The following is a 24,229-nucleotide window of genomic DNA, read 5'->3' as shown; positions in this document are numbered from 1 at the left end:
TGCTGGCATCGGTGGGCTCCCAGGCTGGCCCGAGAGATGGCAGCAGGTGAGGGGCGCACCTGCTCTTGCCGTCGCCTCCCCGCGGCCACCCTTGCGTGCCCAGAATGGGTGTCTTTAGGGCACGTTTTGAGGGAGAGAGACGTCAATTGTACATTTGACCTTTGCAAAAACACAAGTGGAGGAAACTGAAAACTTAACTTTTTGAGTGTATCACGCCGTCGCTGACCTAAAAATACAGTATTTGTAGTGTATTTCCAGGTCCACTAGAACCCGAACGGAAAGGGGAGAGGAGCCGTCCTGGCGCCAGTCCCAGCCTGGGGGGTCCGAGCTGCTGCCCTCCCCGCTCTGCCTCCCTCGGGCAAGGATGCTGCACGACCAGCCTGGGCCGGATGCGGCAGCACGTCTGCGTCCGGGGTCGCCTCCCACAGCCGCCGGGAGCGTGAGAAGTGCAGCGGCAACAGAAAGTGTGCGGCCGTCCCGACAGAGAGGTTTATGAAGCAGTTGTCACAGTGTCGTCTGTCCTCCCACCCTTCCGTCCGCCCGAGTCCCCTGACCGCCGGAGAAGGCCGTCCGCCGGGAGGGGAGGGGAGGGGTCGGGCCTTGTTCAGGTTGGCTGGTTCACTCGGCACGCCTGTCCAGGGAGCGCGCATCGATGGCGTGGCCAGCACTCACGGTCTCTCGCTGTGATGTGATTTGTGTGCATTAAACATACGTGTGTGTTTTTTTCTAAGGTGTACAGTTCGAGGCGGCGTTGGCACACTCCCAGAGTTCTGCGGCCGTCGCCTCGGGAAGGAAGCCCCGAATCCATCGGACTCCATCCAGTGCTCATCACCTGTCCGTTCCCCTGGGGCGCCCCCGTCCAGTTCCTGTTACCCAGGGTTTGCCTCCTTCAGAGTCCGCGTGAAACGGAGTTGTGACAACACGCGTGGCCTTCGGCGTTCACTGAGTCACGCTCGGTGTTCGTCCCCGTGATCGTGTGTGTCTGTGCTCCACGGCGGTCGCTGAGCCGTGCTTTGCTGTGGACACGTGCCACGCCTGTGCTGGCCCGGTCACCAGCTGGCAGGCACTTGGGGTGCTGCTGCCGGAACCATCGTGTGTTGGTGTCTGTGGGGCATGTTTGCAGGTCTGGGTGCCCACCCGGGAGTGGAGTCGCTGGGTCCCCCGGGAACCGTTAGCTCTCCAGAAGATGCACCAGACTTTGCCCTCAGAGAGCCTGCCCTGCTCTGTCGTCCCGCCCGCAGTGCTCGAGGCCGCCACCGCCGACACTGACCTCGTCTGTTTTGTGAGCGCCATCATCGTAGGGCGTGCCCCGTGGTTTGGCTTCACGTCCCTCGTGACTGTGTCTCTGCCCGTGGGCTTTCTGCCTGTTTGTGTCTCTGGAGAGGCGTCTGTCCGAGTCCTTCCCCAACGTCGATTCAGAGCCCCTCAGTTTTTCCCTCCTCCTGTTCTGGGGCACCGGTCTCCTTGCATCCCGTCTCCGTGGGCTCCTCCGGGCCGGCGTGGCCCTCGGACGGTGTCTCGGGTGGCCTGGACGGTTCTGAGGAGCACAGGTACCTTGCAGAAGACCTGTCGCCGATTCCACACGTGTGAGGAAGGCGTCCGTCCATCCTGCCTGCGTGACTCAGTGCGGTGTTCTCTCGGCGAGACGGGAACCGGGCCCCCACCGTCTGCCAGCCGCTGGTGCGGTTGCTCAGTTCGGGTGACGGACCTGTGACCCACGTGCCTGGGGGAGCAGCTTCATGCAGTGGAGGGCGGCGCTGAGTGCAGCGTGGGAGGCTCACCCGCACCGGAAGGCTCCGCCGTGCGGTTCGCTTCTCCCTCCCCGTGCGCTGGGTTCTCAGACAGCTGTCCCCCGCCCTGTGGCTTGTCTTCCTTGAGGGTGTCCTGGGAAGACGCACGAATGTTTTGGAAAGTTTGAAGTACCGTATTTTACCCTGTACAATGCACACTTTTTTGCCCAGACTTTTGAGGGGAAAACAAGGACACACATTATACATGGGCAGTACTAATACTGTACCTACATAAATGTCTTTAATTCTTGTATTTATGCTTACGCGCTAAAAGGGTAACTCCAGGAAGCATGAATGATATCCGCGTGCAAAACAATACCCTGGGATACAATCATTAGGTTTGTTTCTAAACACAGATAAATAATGGGACGAAAAAATTAACACGAAGATTTTTTTCCCCCTGAAAGTCTGGGCAGAAAACGCGGGCGAGTGTTGTTCATGGGAGCGCCATGGACATGCGGGTTCTGGCGGGTCTGAGTCACCCACGTTTCTTTCCTCCCTCGCGCTTTGGGCGTCGCGTGAAGACCCTGCGGCACTGGAGCTGGGGTCGTCGCTGGGGTCGTCGCTGTCCCCGGCGACAGCGTGTGGGAGAAGGAAGGGCGCTGCGAGCCCGCCTGGTAACTGGTCACGGACTGGGGACGGCCATGCGCAGCGCCTGTTCCACAGTGTGTCTGTGGGGCGTGGGTGTGGCATCCCGGCACCTACCATGCCCCCCCCCACCCTGCACGTGTGTGTGGAGAGGGGACAGTGACGCTGGGGACCGACAGGTTGGCAAGATGGAAGCGTGCTGCCTCCGCGCCTTGTGACAGCCCAGGAACGTCACGGCACGACAGGCGTGTGCCGGGCGGGGTGCTGGGTGTTCTACATGTGGGACAGCATCGCCCCAGTTGACGGATAAGGAAGCCAAACCTCAGCAACTTGAAGGAATCCAGAGAGGTCACGGCCGTGACCTGGTGCGGAGAGGATTCCAGTTCAAGTGCCAACACCGAGGCCTCACCCACGCCAGCGACGCCCGCGAGAGCCGCTCCCCTCTCCCCACGTCCCCCCAAGTGCCTGGGCGGGAATCGCAATGGCCTGAAGGCGGTTGGCATTCGCTGGGGTCAGCATCCCTGGGCTTCTCCCCTAGCTGGCCCGGCCTGCGCAGTGCCCGAGTTTCCATGGAGCAGGGCTCTGGTCAGAAGGGGGAGCGTTTTGTGTGTCTGAGACGTACCCACTGTCGACGTGGGCGGTGGGCAGAGCTGGTGGCGCCTCCAGTCCTGGCCTTGGCGCTTCTGTCCCTGTCCACTGTTGTCTGTGACCAATGGGAACCTTGAGAGGTCACCCCTAGAGCACCCTGACAGATCCGTAGGGCAGCCCCAGGCCTGAGCACCCCGGAATTAGGATCCCGGCAACCTTTGGGGCACATCACCTTTTCCTTCCCTGCAGACAGGGGAAGGAGACAGATGAAGTCCTGAGCTGGTCTGCAGGTGGAAATATGCAGAGGGAGCCTGTCCCGGGAGGCAGCACCGGCCCGCCCAGACCTGCCCGGCGAGTCAGAGAGAGGGAAGCCAGCCCTCCGATGGCGCTGCGGTGGGCACGTCCACCGCGCCCTCCAGGGCGGTGTCCACGCTGACAGGCACGTCAGTGGCCCGGGCGCACAGTGCCTGGGCACCCACCTCGTCCGCCCTGTGAGGCGCTGGGCAGCGGGCAGTGTCTGGGAGCGGTGTGCGCAGGGGCCGGCACACAGCAGCATCGAGGCGGGCTCGCTGCTGCGTTACAGGTCGGTGGGGGTCCCACGGGGGGCCAGCTCCCCTGCTGCCGAACCGTCTTCTCGCCTGGACACGCCCTCGACCTTGGGAAGTGCTGGCTGGTCAGCAAGACCCCGCACAAGACCGTTTTTGTCGAAAGATGGAGTATGAGCGTGAGAAGCTGGGAATGACCCGGACGACCCTCGCTGAATCTCATCACCCCGATTCAGGGCGCAGGATGGGCGCGGCCGTTAAAAAACGACGTGGCGACGAGAGCCGTGTGACCTTCGTGACAGACACCACGTCCGATCTGCCGCCGCCTCGAAGACACGCTCCTGCAGGCCCGCCCGGACGGCACGCGGGCTCCGTCGTCGGAGATAACGGCCTCCTTTGCCTCTGAGGCCAGCGGGAGTTCAGGAGCGTGTTCACTGTGAAAACACGCACAGAGCCCAAATAACACAACCCCTGCACACCCACTGCCCCGGCGCTCGGGGGGGGGGTGTTCGTCGTGCTGGAACCACGTCACCCGACAAAGACGCACAGTCAGCATGCCCCCCCGACTCTTACATGTGAACAACAAGGAGAGTGGAGCGCAGTCGCCACGTCTGACGTGTATTTTATTTCAAGACTCCCAGCAGAGCGATCACCGTCAAGGACCTCACTCAGGAGACGCTCGCGAGAATCCTGACTACCAAACGGCACCCATCGGCTCTTCCTGCGAATCCACGCACTGGGACAACCGGCCCGGCCCCTGGTGGTGAGGGGACAGACCCCGCCCCGGGCAGCCACCTCTACGAGCATGGATTGGATTCACAGGGCAACCCCAATGACACATGGCTGCACCGTGGCGGCGCCCCAGCAAGGCACCAGAACAGGATCTGTAAGAAGCGAAATCTGTCGTGACCAGCACCCCCTCCTGAGGTTAGCTCCCTAAACCAGCGGTCCTCATCAAGTTTTTGTTATTTGAAAAGCAAACCCAGTGTACACGGCGTCTTTTTAAAAATCATGTAAACGTTGCAAAGATTTTAGGGGTTACTTATAATCTCAAGAGATTTATATATAAAAAAAGTCTACTTGTTAAGACTACAAATACTCGCCCGCCCTCCCCGCCCCGTGAGAAAACCGATTGTTACAAAAGATACAAAAAATAGACTAGCCCCTGCTCTCCGGCTCCTCCACCAGACAGCTCACCGTTCGGACCATCGGTCAGCAAGCCCAAGTGCAATGTGTCAGTTTTCTTTAAGGACGGACAAGTTCCCACATATTTATTCCCTTTGTCCCTCGGGAGGGTGGCGGCCTTGCTCATGGGGACTGGGATACCGGCAGGCGGTGACAGTTACTCGCTGGGTCCCCAGACTTGGAGCCAGCCCTGGGTTCCCTAGGCTGGTGGGGGAGGGGCACCCACTCCTTGGGAGTGTGGGTGGACCCCGGGCCTGGTTTGCTCAGCCCCGGCTGCTGCAAGCTCGGGGGAGGGCGCCCCGCGGCCTGGAGAGGGGGCAGACGCTGCAGGACCCCCGTCTGTGGCCTGGGAGGGCCCAGCAGCAGGCGTGGAGAAAACACTCGTGTGCACTTCAAACTGGCCGCAGGTCCTCTCCACGGCGGCCGAGCTACCAGGCACTTGCGCCGATTAATGGCTAGGAGGCGGGCCAGATGTAGTGTGAAACGACTCAACAGACACAATGGGGTCAGGGGGTGACTGTCAAGTCCTTGGGGACGCCTCACTCATAAGGATGGTGTCAGTGTTTCGTTGTTCCTGCTATCGCCAGCAGGGGGCGCTGTGTGCAAAGGCGCCCTCAAGCCCCGAGAGGGAACAGATGCTGGGTAAAAGCGGGGCCGATCCCCCAGCCCCCGGGGCAGAATCCCTCCGCGGCCGCTGGGCCGCACCCACTGCCCTAGCCTCAGCTCACTCAGAGGGCCCTTCGCCCCCAAAGCCCTCGTGTCTGCTCGGGGTCCTCGCTGCCTGGTTCAGCTCGGAGCCTGGCTCACACCCGTGGGTCCCGGGCAAGACACACAAAAAAAACACTGGCCGTGGCCCCCGGTGCCCACCACCACCCAGCCCAGTGTCCCTCGCGCCCCGAGTGCTGCTGCCCTCGCCGTTCTGGACTGAAACGTGGGCTGCTGCCCCGGGTGGGTGGAGGGGCCCTTGGGGCCTGCAGAGGGCTCCAGGCCCGCCTGCCGTGAGGGCTGGGCTCCCGAGCCGCAGAGGGGCTCACTTCCCAGGTCCCAGCGGGGACGCGGGGTCTCCGGTCCTCTCCAGGGCTAAGCCACACGCTTCCCAACATCCTGTTCCTCCAGCGCTGCAGCGTCTCAGCCAGCACAGCCTGGCGGTTGCAAACCCCACGCGAACCTTCCACAAGCAGCACCACCAGAGGCAGAGGACACTGGCCGGCCGAGTTCCCTCTACTTTGGTTGCATCAAAAAGAAAAAAAGAAACGGGCTTCTGAGTTATCCGCAATTCACATTGGCTTGGAGGAGAGCTGCTCCCGACAGCAAGGCACAAGGAAAGGTCCCCTGGGGCCACGTGGCGATGAAGGCGACCGTGGTGCCCGGGAGGCCTGAGGCAGCGTCGCCGGGGAGGCGAGTGGAGCGTGGGGCGTCGGGAAGGCCAAGCGCCCTCACGAGTACGTCTCCAGGAACTGCACGTGGAAGTCCCGCACCTTCTGCAGCACCATCTTCAGCTTCTCCACGGGCGGCAGGATGGTCATTCTGCCGGGAGGGAGAGCGGCGTCAGCCTGCGCGCTCGAGTCGCTCCGGCCAAGGGGAGCCCAAGCCCAGCCCCCAGCCCCCACCGCTGCGGCCATGGGGACAGGACAAGGGTGGTGAGGGCCACCACGGGGCCATGGATCCAGCCCCACAGGGCACTGTCGTCTCCCCCGTGCACACACTGGGGACCCGAGTAACACATGGGAACAAGAGCGAGGAGCCAGTGGCCGCACAGGAGCCCAGAACCCTGGGCCGTTACCGCAGAGGCCCCGCCCAGCACGGACCGGGGTCCTGAACGACTCCGGAGCATGTACTGCCTACACACAGATGTCACTCCTGCCAGACAGGCCTGCAAATCCCCACAGCGAGAGCCTCCACGCATAGCTCTCCCACCTGAGGAAGCCCGCAGTTGCCATGGTAACAAAGTCAGCCCTCCAGCACTGTCAGTGTGCCGCCCAGCCCTAAAGGTGGCTTTCGGGATGACCCCTGAACCTCCCAGGGGAACCTACAAGGAGGGCGGAATGACCAGTCTGTCCACGGGGACATGCCGCCCGTGGCCTGGACGCCTGGACAGCGTGGAGACTGGCCTCCAGATGCTAAGCTCACAATGCTTTTTTTTTTTTTTACTGTCTGTGCAGGGGACACCAGGGGAGGCGCTGTCCTGAACAGATCTGGCTGTGTGGGGAGCCCCGGGGGCGCGGCCCCAGCTCGCTCAGCCCCAGGGTCCACATCGCACAGGGGCAGCGGGTCCCTCTGTGTTTCAGAAGCAGGACCTCAGCAAGCAGGTTGCGCTGAGGTGCCCCGGGATGCTGGACGCGCGGTCGTGGGGGTGAGAAGGGGCAGGGAAGTAAAGAAAACACCACCGGGACCGTTCCACACGGGATGTGATGGAGGGAGGCAGCGGAGGGGGCCAGGTGGCCCCGGAGACGACCCGGGCACGGGGTCCCAGCTTGGCTCTGCGGGCCAGAACGGGGTGCCAGGGATGGATTGCCCAGGGGAGGCCGGGGTGCTCCTGTCTCCATCCCCGAAGCCAGATGGTGCTCGGGACGGGCCCCCAGCGCCCGGAGGCGGTACCTGAAGTGGTAGGTGCCTTCCCGCTGCCCGAAGCCGCTGCCGGGCACCACGCAGATGCCCGTCTCCTCCAGGAGCTTCATGCAGTAGAACATGTCGGGGGCCATGTCACGGGCCTGCGGGGACAGGGCGGGGCTCAGGGTTCCCTCGAGGCGCACCACGGGCCCTGAGAGCCCCAGCGAGCACAGCGGAAGCAGAGGCTCCGACCCACGTCGAGGCTGTCCCCACCCCCTCCTACGAGGGGCAGTGCCGGAGGCCGGCGCTGCTGCGGCTGGTGTGGCAGGAAGGATGGCGCGGCCAAAGGCTGGGCAGCTCGACGTGATGGGGCCTCCTACCCACGGGGCCACGTCCCTGGTGGCAGGGGCCCTGGGTCTACTACACCCGGGGGCTGTAGGGAGCCAGCTGCTGGTGACACTGTGGAAGGTGCTTCTCACCCCCGGGCTTGCACAACCCGGGGCACCTGCTACATGGGTTCCCAGGCCCTGACACGGGATCCTGGTTTAGTAAATCTGGAGGAGGCGGACAAGCTCTGAATGTTTAACGGGGGGCTGAGGACAACCCTCGGAAACACTTGATCTTTGACACAGGGTCTGCAGAACACATCGCCTGGGAAGTGGCTAGAAACACAGACCCTCGGACTTGCACCCACTTCCTGAACCCGAGTCAAAATCTGAACGAGTTCGAGACATGAGGTTCCAGGCCGCGGCGCCCGGGCAGAGGGCACTGGAGGGGCTCTCGAGGCTGCCCCGGCCTGCACTCCACGTCAGAGGCATCGAGTCCTGCCTGCGCGCCCACCCGGAGGGCCCCAGCCCCAAGAGGGCCCCAGTCAACACCCCTCGCCCGGGGCCCACAGCGCAGCATGCAGGGCTGGGCCTGGGGGCTGCCACCTTGACACAGTAAGCACCATCTGGCCGAGGGTCCCCCAAGTTCAGAGCCCCAGGGCAAGAAGCCGCCCCCAGTGACTCTGCCCGGCGCCCCGACCTGAGCTGCCTCCACAGCCTTGGGGGGGATGAAGATCCGAGGGAAGGCGTACAGGGCCCCCTGCAGGGGGTTGCAGTGGATCCCGGGGACTTGGTTGAACAGGTCTTCTGTCAGCTTGGCTTTCTTGGCCAGGTTGCTCAGGACGGACTCTTTCTCCTGAGGGGACAGAGAGAGCACAGGCGTTAGCCTCTCCCGACATCGCGGAAGGGACTGTTCTCTCCAACGACCGAACGGCACTGACAGGGAAGGCGAGCAGGCGTGTGCGTGAGCACGCCAGCCAGGGAGGAGGGCGGGACCGCCGGCCCTCCTGGACCACTCCCCTGGTGCTCGGGCGCAGGCCCATGGGCGAGAAGAGGAGGGTCCGCACATCCTCATGCAGGCACCAGCTGCACCCTCAGACCCCACCTCCGGGGGGAGCTCCTGCCCAGAGGAACCTGGAGAGCGGCTGGCGTTGGGGAACCGGGCTGGGCCGCGATGCGGCTGGGCCGAGGGGCACGGGGCTCACCCTGGTGAACTGCTCGAAGGACTCCTCCCCAGGCACCGGGGGGTTCACGACGATGTCCATGGCGGCCTGCCCGGACACGGGCGGGCACAGGCGCACCGACAGCAGCTTCACCAGCTGGCCTTTGATCTCGGGGTGCAGGTTAATCACCTCCATGTAGCCTCCCCTGTAGCCACACCTGGGGGGGGGGAGACGACCTCAGCTGAGCGCAGCCCCACCCACCAGAAGCTTCTGTAGCCCTCCCTGCCCCTGGCACTGGGCGGCCAGCTGTGGCTGAGCTCTGGCCGGGGCTCTGTGCAGACTCTACAGGACCTCCCCCAAGAAGGAGGAAGCACGCTCTCTCGTCTCCTTCCTTCCCTGCCTTCCCGAGACGAGCAGACACTGGGGTGGCAGCCTCCTAGCCAGAGATGCATGCCCCCCAGCCTGCCCTTCCATGACCTTGTGGGGCACAGCCTGCCCCGGACACCCCCATACCTGGGACTGCTGTGTCCCAGACACTCTTTCCTCTTGTCCGAGCCCCTGCGTTTGGGGGCCTCTTTGTCGTAGCAGCTGAGCCCGAACCCCAACTAGCACACCAGCCCCCGCTCCAAAGTGGCACAGACTCAGGCCCCGCGTCCCTGCACCAGGGGCACGAGAGTCATTTGGGGGCGTGGCCTGGGACTCGTGCTGGACCGGTCTGCTGCCAGGAAGCAGAGCCGGCCCGAGGGGAGCAGCGCTGACAGAGCCCACAGGCGAAGGAAGGCGGCGGCCCCAGGAGCCCGCGGCCTTCGTTAAACCCCGGGCTCAACCTCACTCCTGGACTCTTTGCTAACGTGGGTGAAAAACGAAAAAAGCCTTTTGGTGGGGCCAGTTCCAGCTGAGTTTCTGCGACGCATGGCTAAAAGGGCCCAGACTGATGCAGCGTCAACTCATGTGCAAATAATCCGAAATCTATGAGTTTTAAAAAAAACCCTTCAGAACCGAATCAGCTCCGTCCGTGGTCCTTCCCGGGGCCCTGTCTCCTTCCCCAGATGACGCCTGATGGAGCGAGCTCTCACCTACCACTGCTCGCTGCAGCCACGCCCCCTGCCCTCCCCCGCGGAGCTCCGGGTGGGACCATGCCCCCCATCAGATGCCCTCAGCTTCGCCAGCAAAGCCTGGTTCCCCTCTAACCCCGGGCCGAACGTGGCGAGGCGAGCAGACAGGGGCTGGCGTCTCGGACAGGTTTCCCGCGCGCAGCTGGAAGAGGGGCCTTCCCACCTAACCCGGTGCGGACGGGCGGGGAATGGAGGTGGCAGGAGCGCCGGGGCCCACGTACTCGCCCATGTAGCCCTTGGAGGTGGAGTGGAAGGAGGCGAGCTCCACGTTGCCCGAGTACTCGGGCCCCATCTCGGAGAGCACCTTCTTGAAGGAGTGGAAGCTGCAGTCCGGCGAGTGCACGTTGTCCTGGTACACCTGCGGGGCGGGGCGGGATGGGGCGGGGCTCAGGGCTCCGCGCTGCTTCCCGCGGCACCAGGAGGTGCCCGGGCTGGACGCGCAGCCACGTCTCCCCCCGCCCCACAGTCCTCTGACCGCCTTTCTACCTCCCGTGACCCGTGACCCATGACAATGCGGATGACGCCTGCCTGCCCGAGCAGGGGCTCCCCCTGCAGCGTGACGCGATGACACTGGTGCTGAGAGTGGTCCCCGTCCTGCCCTGCCCTCCCTGATGAAGAGTGACCACACTCCCTCCTCAGCCCCTGCCCAGGCCGGACCTGTTCTGTTTCTCTGTCCACTTTCTCCATCTGCCCCCCACTAGACCGTGACGGTGAGCAGCTCCCACGCCTGTTTTCTCCTCTCCTGTCCACCCACTGCTGTGGGGGTGGACCTGCCACGCCCCTCCGGAAGCCAGGGAAACCGAGGCGCTCAGGCACCGTGGGTCGGTGGTGGGAGGGCATGGGAGGCCCAGGTGGATCCACCTCCAACTGGCCAGGCAGGGTCCACCCCCCTCCCCGCCCCGCCCCCTCCCCCCAGACCCAGCGGGGAGGTTGGTCGGCCCCGGCACAAGGAAATACCTCCGCTCATTCTGCCGCCTCCCCTCTCCTTCGGAAATGGAGGCCCATGTGCCATGGATCATGGCCGCAGTGGGGTGGGCAGTGTGTGTGTGAGTGTGTGTGAGAGAGAGAACGGGGTACTAAGGAACAAAGAAACAAAGAAACAAAGCTCGTGCACTAGACGCTGGGACAGACCAGAAACCACCCCAACATGAGATGACGCGCCAACGGGGCTCACCAGGCCTCCCCCACGCAGCTGCGGCTCGTTGAGACGCCCCTCCTTTCCGCACGCAGCGGGCGGGGACGCACGCAGGGCCCCACCCTTGCGGCGCTGTGCTCCCCTACCCAGCCCCCACTCTCGCTGCCCACAGAGGTCCCCTCCTCTCAGCGGAGCCTGGCCACTCTGCCCCTGGCCACCCCCGCCGGACCACAGCGAGTGGAGGGTGCAACGTGGGCCGTGTGGGAGTCTCCATCCTGACACCCTTGCTGGAGCCGCCAGGAGGAAACGCCCCTTCCGGGCTGGGAACCTGGCAGGCAGGCCCGTGTGTGCCAGGAGGAACGCGAGAGAATCTCTCTCGGGTCTGAGATGTGGTTCGAGTCCCGGATCCAGCCCCGCACCTGTAAGCCCGCCTTTCTTTTTATTTTAAAGTTGAAGTGGTTTGGGTTAGATTTCTGAAATGTGTAACTGAGTCCAAACCAAATGCGGAAGCTTGAGGTCACGGCCTCACCCGTGGGTGGGGCCTCCCCTCCAACACCGGGAAGTTCCATCGGCCTGGGTTTGTGCCCCGGCCACGCCGGGGACAGCTGGCAGCGGCGGCTCTTACCTCATCAGCCAGGAGAAAGAGCTTCTCTTCCCACGCAAAGTGGATCACGTCTTCTATGCACTTTCTGCTTTGCACCTGGCCTAAAAGAAACACAACAAAACCAGACGGTAGGTTGTAACTCTGTTTATACTTTCCCCAGGTCAGAACCTCACCCAGAATGGCTGCGGTGTTCCCTGGTGGCTGTGCCTGACGTGGGCAGTAAGTACATACATGTGCACATGTATTATTCGCATATACCTATACATCTGATGCAAAGCAGCATATCAAGTATGTTGTCCTTTTGTTACAAATAAAAATACCTCCATTCTTGTCTATGCAAGAATATGTCCAAAAAATTACACAGCTGCATCTCGTAAGCGTGTTGGGTGACTCAGCTTGTATTTCAACCTTGAACTGTTTAAGCAATAAAGCAATTTCTTTACCAAGACACCAAGTTCTGTCCAGCAGAACAAGTGCCAGCAGGCTTCCCGTGAAGCCAGCCCCGAGTCCTGGGATTCTGGGGGGTGGGAGGGTGGGGGTGGCTGCCCTGGGTGCTCCCAGCCGGCTTCTCCCAAGAGTTGCCCAATTTTCACTCATTCAGACGCCAGAGAGCAAATAAGCCCCTGCCCACTCATAAAGTTACTCTTTATAAAACCTACAGCCCCTTTAGCTAAAACAGTCTAAGAAGAAACAGTTATTTCCTCCCAGACAGTCCGGCGAAGACCCATGTAAACACCTGCCCCGGAAGTTCTGCCCTTGAACAGAAACTTGGCCTGCGAAGAATTTCCTAAGACTTGCTAATACAGCGGGGGGGGGGGGGGGGGGGGGGGGGGGCGGGTGCCCAGCAGCCTCCGCTGGGAGCTGGTGGGAAACACAAGCTCTCCAGCCCGCCCCGGCCAATCACAGCGGAGAATCTGGGGGAGGGGCGGATCCAGGGACTGCTTTCTACCAGCTCCAGTCTGACACAGCTGCCTGCGCCCCCTCCCCAGAGACTGGGGGTGCGGCCTTTTCAAAAAGCACCCTTTGTGATTCTAATGTACAGCCGGGAGGGAGAGGCTGGCTCCCTGTCATTCTCCGCCAGCCACCTGCTGGGGTCTTCACCGGTCCGTCCCCCAGGAGCCGGTGCAAAGGCACCCGCGACAGCCAGCTGCCCGTTGCCTCTGCCCCGGAACGCACGCTGCATCCCGGAGGAAGGGGGCACGGTGGACGTCCCCCACAGGCAGATTCCACGATCGACTCCAACGCGCTTCTGGCCCTGACCCAGTTCTCTCGACAAAGCAGAGAGGAGCCCTTGTTCTGGGCGTCCGGACGGCGCGGCCCGCGGCCCAGAAAAAGACCAGAACGGGCAGGGCTGCGCTTTTCTTTTTCCTTTTTTTTTTTTTTTAAGAAAAATATGCAAAATTAGGAGTGATTTTCAGCTTTTGGGGACAGGTGTTTTTGTTTGTTTGCTTTAAATATGGCATTTCCTTTCCCAGGCCTGCAGGTCCATGGCAGGGCTGCGTCTGAGGCACACAGAAAACGGACACGCCCGCGTTCTGGAACCGGGTTCGGGAAAACAAGCGGGAGGCCCAGGATGAATGGGGGCGCTTGTGCACGAGACGCCTCCAGGGGGAGACCGCGAAGGCCAGAAGCGGGAAGGCACCGGCCCTGGCTCACCTCCGGCCCTGGCTCACCTCCGCGGCTGGCAAGCGGGAGGGGTTTTATGTTCGCAAATCTGGACATGCAACTGGGCGGCCGGGGGCCAAGAGGACGTCACACCAGTCATTTCTTAACTCTCTAGCGCCCAGGTGGGCAGTACATCAGCGCCCCCGCCCCACCCGCCCCCCACAGCGGCGAGGAAGGGGAGCGCAGACCTGTGGGGTTCCCGGGGTTGATGATGCACAGCACCTTGGGGTCGCAGTGGCCTCTGGCCTCCCGCAAGGCCCGCCGGAGCTCCTCCACGTTCAGGGCCCAGCAGTTCTCCTCGTCCAGGTAGTAGTTCACCTGGACGGCGTCGAGCTCCGAGATGACCGCCGAGTAGAGGGGGTACTGCGGGATGGGGATCATCACGCCTGTCCGGGATTTGCCGCCTCCGGAAACCAGGATCTTCAGGATCGTCTGCAACGGAGAAGAAGTCCCGGCTCACAGAGGCCACGCCCCTGCCTCTCCCCAGCTCCCCCTGCTGCCCACAGCGCCCTGGGATGCCTGTCCTCGTCTGTAAAAGGCCTGCGGTGAGGAACAAGCTAATTAAAATGCTTTCAAGTTCCCAGCACGGTGCCTGGCCGAGGCGGCCCACGGATGGCCGTGCTGAGGGGGAGAGACGCCAGGGTCGCCCAAAAACCACGGGCTGGGCAGGCGCCCCCAAGGGTCCCGTGCACCTCTCTGGCTGGACCCGCAGCGTGCGCCCTGCGGGAAGCCGAGGCTGCAGACGCATCCAGGCTCACGAAGATGGAACAACGCAAGGGCAGGAGAAGGAGGGTAGCAGGGGCTTAGGGGCACCCCCGCCTCCCGGGCCTGTCCCCCCGCCAGCAGGCTGCCAGGCCTGGTCCTAACGTGCAATGCTGTCCCCGTGCGGGTGAGCAGTGGATGACAGCGAGCCGCCCAGGCACCTACCGTGATGCCGTCGCTGGCTCCCGTGGTCAGGTAGATGTTGTCGGGGTCTGCGGGGATGCCGCCGTCTCTCCGGGTGATGTAGGCCGCCACGTCCTCACGGATGCAGTTCACGCCCTGGCTGGCGCTGTAGGACCCTGCAGGGCCACACACACACACGGCAGTGACCAGAGGCGGGGTGTCACTGGGATCATGCATGGGATTAATGGTGGGGGGGGGGCGCATCTCAGTGGGACCCAACTCCTCCTACTCTAAGCTCTGGAATTGTGGCAAACCGCTCGACCACCCACCTGGGCTTCTTCATCCACCCGTCCTCTCACCCACTTATCCATCCACCCACCCACCCACCCATCTGTTCACCCACCCACCCAACTGTTCACTCACCCACCGCCCACCCATCTGTTCACCCACCCACCCAACTGTTCACTCACCCACCGCCCACCCATCTGTTCACCCACCCACCCAACTGTTCACTCACCCACCCACCCATCTGTTCACCCACCCACTTACCCACCCACCCAGCCATCCACTCGTCCGCTCACTTTCCACCCTATATTCACCAGTCACGGACTAGGTCGAGCACAGTCTAGGCTTTGGCTCCACCCCCAGGGCACCTGCCCTGCTGGGGTTTCTGTGGGTTCTTTGACAAGTCGTGACAGCTGGGGCTGCTGTGTTTTACCCCCCCCCCCGGTGCCTCCATGTGGTCCCCGACCTGGAGAACGGGTCGACCCGGAATGGCACCTGCCCACCCACCCCAGGAGTCCGCAGCCCAGCCCTGAGCAAAACCAAGCACGGTCCCCGGGGCTGCCGGGCACAACCCCCTACCGTCCCCCGTGTTAACACTGTGCATTTAGGATTGGAATCTGGACCACTACTTATATGCAAAATGCAAGCGCAGGCAGGGCCAGTTTCCGACGCTGGGGGTCAGAGCGGAGGTGCCCGCTCGGGGTGGGGTGCTGGCGGCAAGGCGGCCTCATGGAGCCGCTTCCCTGCCCCGGGTTCACTGCCCCCCTGAACTCCGGCCCCTGCCTGCAGGCCAGGCCCTCCAGCCGTTGCCATCCTGTTACTGAACAAATCACAGGGATCCCCCGAAGCCTCCAGTCTCTGTTGGGGAGTCTGTCGTAAAGACGGGGCCCATCCCCAACCGGCCTCTCACTCCCCAGGGCCTTCCTTTCACACAGACGCAGCCCGGCCACCTCCCCCCGCCGCCTGCTGCTCCCGTGCGTGCATCTCAGCAGGGGCGCCTCCTCCCCTGAGGGCCGCCCACACCCGAGAGGGACAGGGCTCCGGTCACAGGGCTGTCAGGCGGCGGCCACAGCCAGGAAGGTAAGCCCAGGGCTCCTGACTGAGGGACAGAGCAAAAGGGGGAGGGGACAAGCAGGATGGTGACAGAGAGGCCAAGGGTGGCTTTTCTCCCGCAGAGCACGCCGCAAGAAACCCTGTCCCACCTTCCTGAACACGCAGGCATGGGCCCAAAAAAAACTCTCAGGGCAACTGCTCTCCACTGGGCGGGGGACGCCGGGTGCCTTGTGGAGCGCCAGGCGGAGGGATGGGGTGAAAATAAACAGGAAAGCAGGCAGCTGGGAAACGAGAACAAAGAGCCGCGGTCCACGGGCTGGAAGCCCGTCTCGGCATGCGGCGGGGAGGGAAGGCCATTCTCACATCTGCAGGGGCCGAGCCAGCTCCGGGGAGGAGGCAGGCGCTGCGCAGGGCTGGGCTCCCCGCAGAGGGGGCGCAGGCTGGGCCGCGGGGACACAGTGCAGTGAGGCGTGGGCGGCAGGGTCGGAACCACGGAAGCCCCCCCAAAGGGGGTCAGAGGCATGTGGCAGCGCTACCCTCCCCTCCAAAAACGGACGGCCAGGCCACGCGGGGGGATAAGTAGGACCCGCAGAGCGAAGACAAGAGAACGCTGCACAGAGCCACGGTCCTGAGGCTGGTGGCTGGTCAACCGTGCTGCGGACATGGGGCTGGGCCCCAGCCGGCTCTCAGGGGCAAAACCCCTTCCGGCCGAGCCGGGAGCTACGCCTACTGTGTCCCCAGCCTCCAGAAGACGCGTTTCCCGCAGCGGCTCCGCCCCCAGGAGAGGAACGCTGTTCTGCGTCACTCTGCACGCCGGCACCCGCACACGCCCGCACACGCACGCCGCTACCGCTCGGGCGGCCAAGGCCCGGACGACGCACTGGCTGGTTCCTGCCCTCCGGGGCCCGGCAGGTCGGGGCCTCACCCAGGCTGTTGCCGCCACAGGCCTGGAGGATCCGTCGGGCTCGCCTCTTAGCGTCTTCCGGGAAGCTGGGGCTGTCCAGCAGGTTTGGGTAGGTGCAGAGCGCCATCACCTGGGGGTGCAGAGGTGCGGGCTGGGCTCCCGGCACCCTCCGCCCTGGGGGGCCGGGAGGGGCGCGAGGAACCCTGGGCAGGGCGAGGTGTGGAGGTGGCAACCCTGAGGCCTGGGGGCGCTGGGGGTGGGTGAGGAGGAGGGTCCTGGGCTCCCTGCCCCAGAAGGGGAGATGGGAGAGGTGGGGGCAGGGTGACCTGGGCTTTGGGTTAGGATGTCCCAAGAGGAGCCGGGGACAGAAGGGGCTGCTGCCAGGCCCCCAGCCCGACTCTGCCACACAGGCCTGAGGCTCACACACCCGCGCCCACAAGAGCAGGGGACTCCCAGGCAGGGGCCAGGGTCAGGCGGCCGAGGGAGTGAACCTGGGACGTGGGGTCTGCAGGGGCTGCCGCTGCAGAGGCACCTCCCTGTGGGGCACTGGTGCCTGCTGCCTTCCAGGGGCCAGCGCACCTGCCGGAGGAAGGTGATCGGCTGCTGGCCCATGGCCTGGGCGTCCCCGATGTTGGCGCGGATGACCTCAGTGAACGGTTTTTTGATACCCTGAGCAGAGAGAAGATGACAGGTGGTTACTTCAGACACTCGGACCATGGATTCCGGAGGCCACGAGAGGTTCCCACGGGATATTAGTAAGCAGCCCTATTCTGAGCCTCGCCAGGTGTGGGGCGCGGTGCCAGGCCTGGTCCCACTTAACCTTCTCCACGGCCTCCCTGTGGGGAAGAATTAGTGTTAACCCCGTTTTACAGATGAGGAAACCGAAGCTGCCAAGGGTATAGAGACTCGCCCGAGGCCACATAAAGGATAAATATGAGCACTGGGCTGGAAGCCGGACCCCGAGAGCAGCCTCCCTGACCGCCAGGCCGCCGTCTCCCACTTTCCGAAAAGGCTGGGAGAACTCTCCTGGGCGGCCGGAGCACCAGCGGCCGCCGCAGGCCCACAGCCCAGGGCGGCCTCGGAGCAACGCTGAACCGAGGGTCCTGGGGCACATGCAGCAGAGGGAGGCCAAGGTCAGCGGGAGAGGACCCCCCAGCCCCCGCTCCCGCCTGGGTAAATGGCCAGGCACTGCGGACACCCTCTCCCAGAAAATACCCATCGGCAGGGACTCGCGGGGCCCCTCCCGCCCGTTCAGCCTCGGCTTTGCAGAATGGAAAACGTGGGCGGATTTTCATTGTTGGGTTTTTTTCCCCTCTTTTTAGCATCAAGGAAGAAAAGACTGGCTGAGGAGCAAAACCGAGGCCACCGCCTGAGCGCAGAGACCCCAGAGAGCCCCCAGGGACGACATCGCTGGTAGGTGACAAGGACACCTGGGCCCGGATGGGGGGCTTTGGGACCCAGACACATGGGCGTGCTACCCTGCCCCTGGGTGGGTCCAGGAGGGGCCACTGGGAGAGTTAGAATCAGCAGGTTCAAGGGCCTCCGGCGCAGCTGGCATGAAACAGCCCGAACATCGCCTGGCAGGGCTCCGACACCAGCGGGTTGCAGAGCTGCGTGGGGGCGGGGCCTCGAGGGTCAGGGTGGAGGGAGGAGGCGGTGCGGCCAGGCGGTGGCAGTGCCAAGGGGCGTGGGGCGGGGGGGCGTGGGGAAGGAGGGCCACCTTCCCCTCTCCGCTGCCCTTTCCCCAGAGGCACCGTAAGTACGAAGTTTAACGATGGAAGTCTGTCATTTTGGCACTAGCCTTTTTCTCCGTTTCTCACAACGTGGGAGTAAAGGCAACCTTAGAAAACTCTTCCTTTTCAAATCAGTAACATACACCTCAAGTATAAACCAGGGGGCTTAAGGGATACAAGCAGCAGCCAATCGGGTGTTCCTGATCCGGTGTCCGCCCTAAGCCCCTCCCTCGTAGAAATTCCCCAGCTGCTTCTGGAGGAGGCCTGGCGGAGGGGGGGGGGGGACGTGCTGAGGAGGGCACCCCAGAAATGGCCCTGGACCTTCATAAACGGGGCCTGGTGAGTCTCCAAACGCTATGTTTCTGCGTAGGAATGAGGCTTTTCATCCCCTCGTGCCCTTCTGCTGAGTTCTTCAGGGCCGGCCACTTTGCAAAGATGTCCCCAGGGGGCAGGGAGGAGCAGCCAGAGCGTCCTGAAGGCCAAGGCCGGGGCTGTGCTGCCCACTGCTGGGACCAGGCCACGGGTGAGAGCAGGACCCCTGGAGACGGCTGCAGAGTGTGTGGCTCAGAGTCCATCCCGCGGGCAGGAGCCAAGAAGGCTGGGGACTAGGGCCTGACTGGGGCCGCTGTGCGAAGGGGCGGGCCCGACACGCCCCTTGGCCCTGGCGTGGGCTCCTGGCACAGACCCTCCACCCTCCGTCCTCACGGCCGCACCAGCTCCCAGGCCGGCAGCTGGGTGCACTGATTGCCGGGGTCCAGTCCTTCCTGAGCAGGGAGCGCGTCTGTCCCGGCGAGGGCCAGGGACCAGCACAGAGCCGCGGGCCCCCCGCCAGCCCACCGCTGGGAGAGGACAATGCCTGGCTCGGGGCACGGAGGTTCCTGCCCCGAGCCGTACACAGTGCCGCTCGGCCAGTTCGGGGCCGGCCCGCAGGGAGCCCTGAACGTGCCTTGCTTGGGTGTCGGTGCCACGACAGGCAAGCTGGAGGGCTCTTCAATGACTGGCCCCACCAAAGGCCCCCATGCAGAGGAGCCAGTACTGGGCAGGCTCCTGCCCTCATGGGCTCACCCAGGCCTCGGCCTCCCCCCCCTGGGGCCCGCCTGGGCAACATGTGGTGCCCTTGACCCCTGCCCGCATCCTGCAGCCCACCCGTCCGATCTGCCTGCACGCAGCCTGCCCGGGGCTGCCTCCCCGTGGGGCACTGAGACGCATTCCTGCCCAGCGGGGCCCCCTTCCCACCGCTGCGCTCGAGCAGGGGTCAGGGAGGAGGCTGCAGGCTCTGGGGCCAGCGGCCCTCCGTGGAGAAACGGACAGGAGAGCAGTCACGGCCCTCCCCACAGGCCCGGCGACACCACGAAGGTCTTGACTGTACAGTCGCACCTGAACTCTGCGGAAAATGGCCAGTGAGATTTCGCCTCCTGTGCCCGGCCCACCCTGGGCTTCCGGTCTCCGTTCTTTGCCTGCAGCAGGCACCTCCGTGGCCAGGGAGGGTGACACAGGCGATGCCGGCTGCAGGGATCAGCCTGTCCCTCCAGCTAGAGATGTTCTGCCTCAACTGCTCGTTCTTAACAATGAGAAGCAAAGCTGTTCCGCTGGGCCAACCTCCTCCCCTCCCCGGGGAAAGCGAGGGAAGACGTGGGCGGGCTGGCAGGTCTTTTCAAACTCTGAGCCGCAGCTCCCTTCCCAGGGAGCAAGGGGGTCTGAACGTCCGAGGGGCTCCTCCCCGCAGAACTGCCCTCCTGAGCCGCAGACCACTGGACAGGACGGCCCCTTTCACGCCCACCTGGCCGCCATCCCTTGGGCAGCCCGCCTGAGCCTTCTCCACCCCTATCACGGGAGCCAGAAGGACAGGACTGGCCGGGCACGCCACCCACAGCCACGTGTCCAGCCAGTCAGCCCCCGTGTTTGCAGAGCACCTGGCGGCTCCGGGCGGTATAAAGGCCTTGGTGCCACCAGGGACCGTCTCCGGTTCCCCGGGCCCCCGCTCTCCTTTCGTAGATGAGGACGGACCTGAGGGTCACGCCGCCACCCTGTTCCCTGCGACACTTGCCCATCCGTCTAGAACCAAATCGAACCCCGTACAGCAGCAGTTCAGTTTCGGTCGCTACAGTTCCTCACACGGACAGGAAAACCAAAGCCGGGCTGAGACAAAGGGGAAAAAGGACGGGGAGAGTCCCACCGCTCCTCAGAAGGGCACCTGCGGGGCCAGCCCAGTGGGGCGACGGTCTCCTGAATGGGAGGGTCTAGGGTAGGGCGGGGGGCTGTGCTGGCCTGGCCAGGCCTGGCTCCCCAGCGCCTACCGCCAGGCAGCAGGGACCCCACACCAGGGGGAAGGAGCGAAGGAGAAGGGACGAGCCCGAGGGAGAGCCCCGGACGAGGCAGGCACGCGCACAGAAAGACCGCCTCAACTCACTCGGCGGCAGGACGTGGGGTGTGGGGCCTCTGTCCCAGAAACCAGAGGGTGTTTCCAGCTCCAGTAATCAAAAACCTTGTTTACCTGCAACCGCCGGGCTGTGCCCTGCTAGAAATCCTTCCTGGATTTCACACCTTCACACCCAGACTTGGCACCTTGAAGTCCTGAGCCCAGCACAGGTCCCTGGTTTGATTCCTGGTCAGGGCACATGCCGGGGTTGTGGGTCCGGTCCCCAGCTGGGGTGCACAGGGGAGGCAGCCAATCCGTATTTCTCTCCCTCCCTCCCTCCTTTCCCTTCTCTCCAAAATAATTTAAAAATGTTTAAATAAAGAATAAAAATTAAACAGCCCACCGATCCTTAAAGGACTCGGGGGGGGGGGGGGGAGAGCTGTCTGCTCCTTAAAGGCAAAGGCAGCGTCTGCTCCTGTCCTAACCAGCCTCAGGCTGCACGGAGCACACACCCACGTTGCTGTTTAGCAAAACGTAGAGAGAACCCCTGAACCCCAGCCAGCTCTGGCACCGGAGAAATCACCCCAGCCTTGTCTTAACAGGGAGTCTGCCTGCCTGTGCTCCCTGCCCGGCCCCCTCCTGGCCAGGGAAGGAGAGAAACGGAGCCAGCCTCGGGTGCCAAGCTTTAAACTTAGCCCTGCAAGGAGTCAGAGGGAGACACGGACCCTGACCTGTCCAGCTCAGCCTGTCGGGTCAGCAGAACAGGGTGTTCTAAGGAGATGTCAGCAGTCCACAAGCTCATCAAACTCTCAAAGTCCCCGCAGGAAGAGGGACCAGGTGTCATGTCCCCATCACGGCTTCCTGCCACGCATTCTGGGACACTCAGTGACCCACTCCCCGGGATGTCCAGTTCTGGCACCTCCGAGAGCAAGATCAAGGGCCCTCCCCCACCCCCATTTCTGAGTCAGATCTATCTTAAGCAAGATTATTCCGCTATCTTAGACTTTCATCAGCGCCTACCAATCCCAGGTGTTGCTTCTCTCCTGACAGTCCCCTCCTGACGTCACCTGCAGAAGTCCACCCAGGTTAGAAGTCCCACCGGAACCCCTGTGACCCCCACACCAGCCACCCTGGCTGCTCGGAGGCAGAAATCACTCCTGGGTGTGCGGTCCCTTTACACACAGCTATGAACTCAAGCCAAGACCCCAGCCAGCTGGCCACCAAGGCCAAGGAAGTCCCCACCACGGTCCAAAGGGCCCAAGTCTCCGTCTTCCCGACCACTCACAGAGGGGCAGCTGTGTGCTCAGACAGAGAACAGAGTGTGGCCGCGGACCAAGGTTCCAGAGGGAGCCGAAAATAAGGAACTAGGCAGGGCCCTCCCAGCCCTGTCCTCACTGGGGACTCACTACTGGCAGAATGACCCAAAAGGTCTTGGACACGGAGGGAAAAAGTTTGGGGCACAAGCCCTCCCCTCCTCCTTTGTGATCACCCTTCCCACAACGACCGGCCCCCCAGCCCCCGCCCCTCCATGTTACTTTCTTCAAAGGACTTATTCACGGCCTGAAATTCTGCTGATCTCTTCACTGCTCCTGGCTGTCTCTCTGCCCTCCCCCCACCCGCGTCCCCCCAGGACACGGGGTCCCCGAGCGGGGAAGACGGCCACCTAACACGCACAGCCCGCCGCACATGCAGGGCCAGGCACTGCCGCCGCCCAACAAGTGAATCGCAACGGAGGGTCTTACTCTGCGCCGAGCGCTGGTGGGCGAAGGGGGGTGGGGGGAGGCATTGTGTTGTTCAACTCAAGCCCGGCCGACTGCAGGGGCCGCGCGGGCTGGGAGGAAGTCCGGCGCGCGGACCCCAGCGGCGTCCCCCCCATTGGTGCCCCCCAGCCCCGCGGCCCGGGCGCCCTCACTCACCCGCTGCAGCTCCAGCTCGATCTCGCCGGCCTTGAGCACGATGGGTCCCCGCACCGCATACTCCACCGCCTTCACCTGCGGGTTCATGGACTCGAGCGTCAGGATGCGCTCGCGCCGGCTCCGCTCGGGCCTCACTTTGAGCACGGCCGGGGCCTCGGCGGCCGCGCTGCTCTGACAACGGCCCCAGGGACCCGGGGTCCGGGGGCAGCAGCCCCGCCGGACCAATGCTGCCGCTCGCTGCATCGCGCACCCGCTCTGAGAAACCTTGGCATAAAAAAAAGAGAGAGAAATGCGTCGCGCACAGTCTAAGGTAGGCGCCCGTCCGCCAGCCCCCGAGCCCAGCCAAGGGCTCCTGAAGCGATGGGGGCCAGCCTGGCTCCGCGGCTGTGAGCCGCGGTCGGACCCTCCACCGCGCCCCGGCGGAGCCAGAGCGCTGCATAATCGGGTATGGCAGAGGCTGTGCCCAATGCTTGCATGCAACGTGCCTGTCGCCGCCTGGCCACCTCCCGCGCGTCGGGTTAGCGCGCACGCCGGGATCGGCTCTCCGGCTCCAGCGCCTGCACCCGCAGCACAGCGCGCAGAGCCAGCACCAGCACCAGCACCGCGGGCTCCCTTGCGCTCGCACACCCACCGCCTTTGAGTCCGCCCCGGACTGCCCGCTGGCCCCTGGGTGTCGTAGTTCTCCAGTACGTTTCTAGAGCAGGTGCGGGGGATGGCTGAACTACAAGTCCCATAGTGCCTCGCGCTGGTCTGATCGGGGGCCGGGCCGGAGGCGGGAACCCGAGTCGGGCTCCGCCGGGGGGCTGAGCCGGCTTTGTCCCGGTAGAGGCGGGAGCGGGGCTCTGGCTCAGCATTGCGGGGGCCGGGCGGGGGCCCGTCGTCTCAGCCTTCTGCGAATTCAGAGCTCTTTGCAGCCTCTCCCTGGAGGCGCGTTCCTCCTGGCCCCCCGCACCTGCAGGGACGCAGGCTGAGAGATGGTGCAGTCCTCCCCCGGAGTTTCATCATCCAGGTGGCTGCGGCCGCTCAGCAGGGGCTGGCAGGACGCGGGCGCTAGGAGTTTGGGACTTGGCCGCCACTCTCATCCCTTCTGAACGTGGGAGATCTGCCCACACCTGCAAGGGCGGCGGAGAGCATGGGAGGCCCAGCACCTGGCCTAGCGCGCGCTCAGGCTTCCCCTGACCCCCTCCCTCCATCGAGGCTTCCCCCACCTCCGTGTCCTCTTACTTCCTGCCCAGCCTCTGAAATGTTACTGTTCAGATACTTTTTACCGGCTTATGGTCTACCTCCATGGAAGCTCCAAGGGGGTGGGGCATGGGGAGCGTGTTTCTTGTCGGTGGTATTCCCGGCACCTCCAAGGGTTTCCACCACATGGTCAAGCCCCGCAGCCAGTGTTGGCTGAGGAATGAATGCTTAGCACAGGATAGCTCTTGTTCTTGGCGAAAGTCTCCGCAGGCAAAGGCTTCCTGGCCCACCCAGAGCCGCTGCCCAACGCGACAAGCAAGCAGTGGGATTGCGGAAGTGACCTGTAGGGCCCCTGCCCATCCCCCAGGCCCTTCCCAGCCTCTGTGTCAGCGGTCGGGCGACTGGCGCTCCAGGCAGCTTAGCTTTCCCGAGGGCTCCACTGCCTTCGATGTCCCGTTCTCACCGTCCCACCTTCCCCTCCAAAACACACTTAACCTTGACCTGTAGATGATGGACGCACAGTCCCTCGCTCTTCACCCAAAGGTCAGTGCGCGACCTGCTGTTCCCCCACCCCCACCCGGATCAGAAGGGCGGTGGGGGAGCCCGGAGGCAGGGCGGGCTTTGACAGGTGAGCACACGCTGATTTTATTTGCACAGG

General features: G+C 63.7%; 1 protein-coding gene across 1 annotated transcript; it reads right to left on the bottom strand.

The window, feature by feature from the left end:
- Positions 1 to 4,540: 4,540 nt before the first annotated feature.
- GPT2 (glutamic--pyruvic transaminase 2) lies at positions 4,541 to 23,019 on the bottom strand. The gene is made up of 12 exons (XM_028502097.2): positions 22,875 to 23,019; positions 22,390 to 22,653; positions 16,961 to 17,050; positions 16,403 to 16,511; positions 14,182 to 14,315; positions 13,443 to 13,686; positions 11,611 to 11,690; positions 10,072 to 10,208; positions 8,778 to 8,952; positions 8,273 to 8,428; positions 7,295 to 7,407; positions 4,541 to 6,223 (listed from the first exon to the last, which is right to left on the bottom strand). Exons 2-12 carry the CDS (start codon positions 22,630 to 22,632, stop codon positions 6,133 to 6,135), a joined length of 1,572 nt encoding a protein of 523 aa, XP_028357898.1. The 5' UTR covers positions 22,633 to 22,653; positions 22,875 to 23,019; the 3' UTR covers positions 4,541 to 6,132.
- Between the last annotated feature and the right edge of the window lie 1,210 nt (positions 23,020 to 24,229).

This window comes from Phyllostomus discolor, chromosome 12 (genome assembly GCF_004126475.2).
Source record: "Phyllostomus discolor isolate MPI-MPIP mPhyDis1 chromosome 12, mPhyDis1.pri.v3, whole genome shotgun sequence".
NCBI lineage: Eukaryota > Metazoa > Chordata > Mammalia > Chiroptera > Phyllostomidae > Phyllostomus > Phyllostomus discolor.
This window is presented reverse-complemented; position numbering and strand designations above follow the sequence as displayed.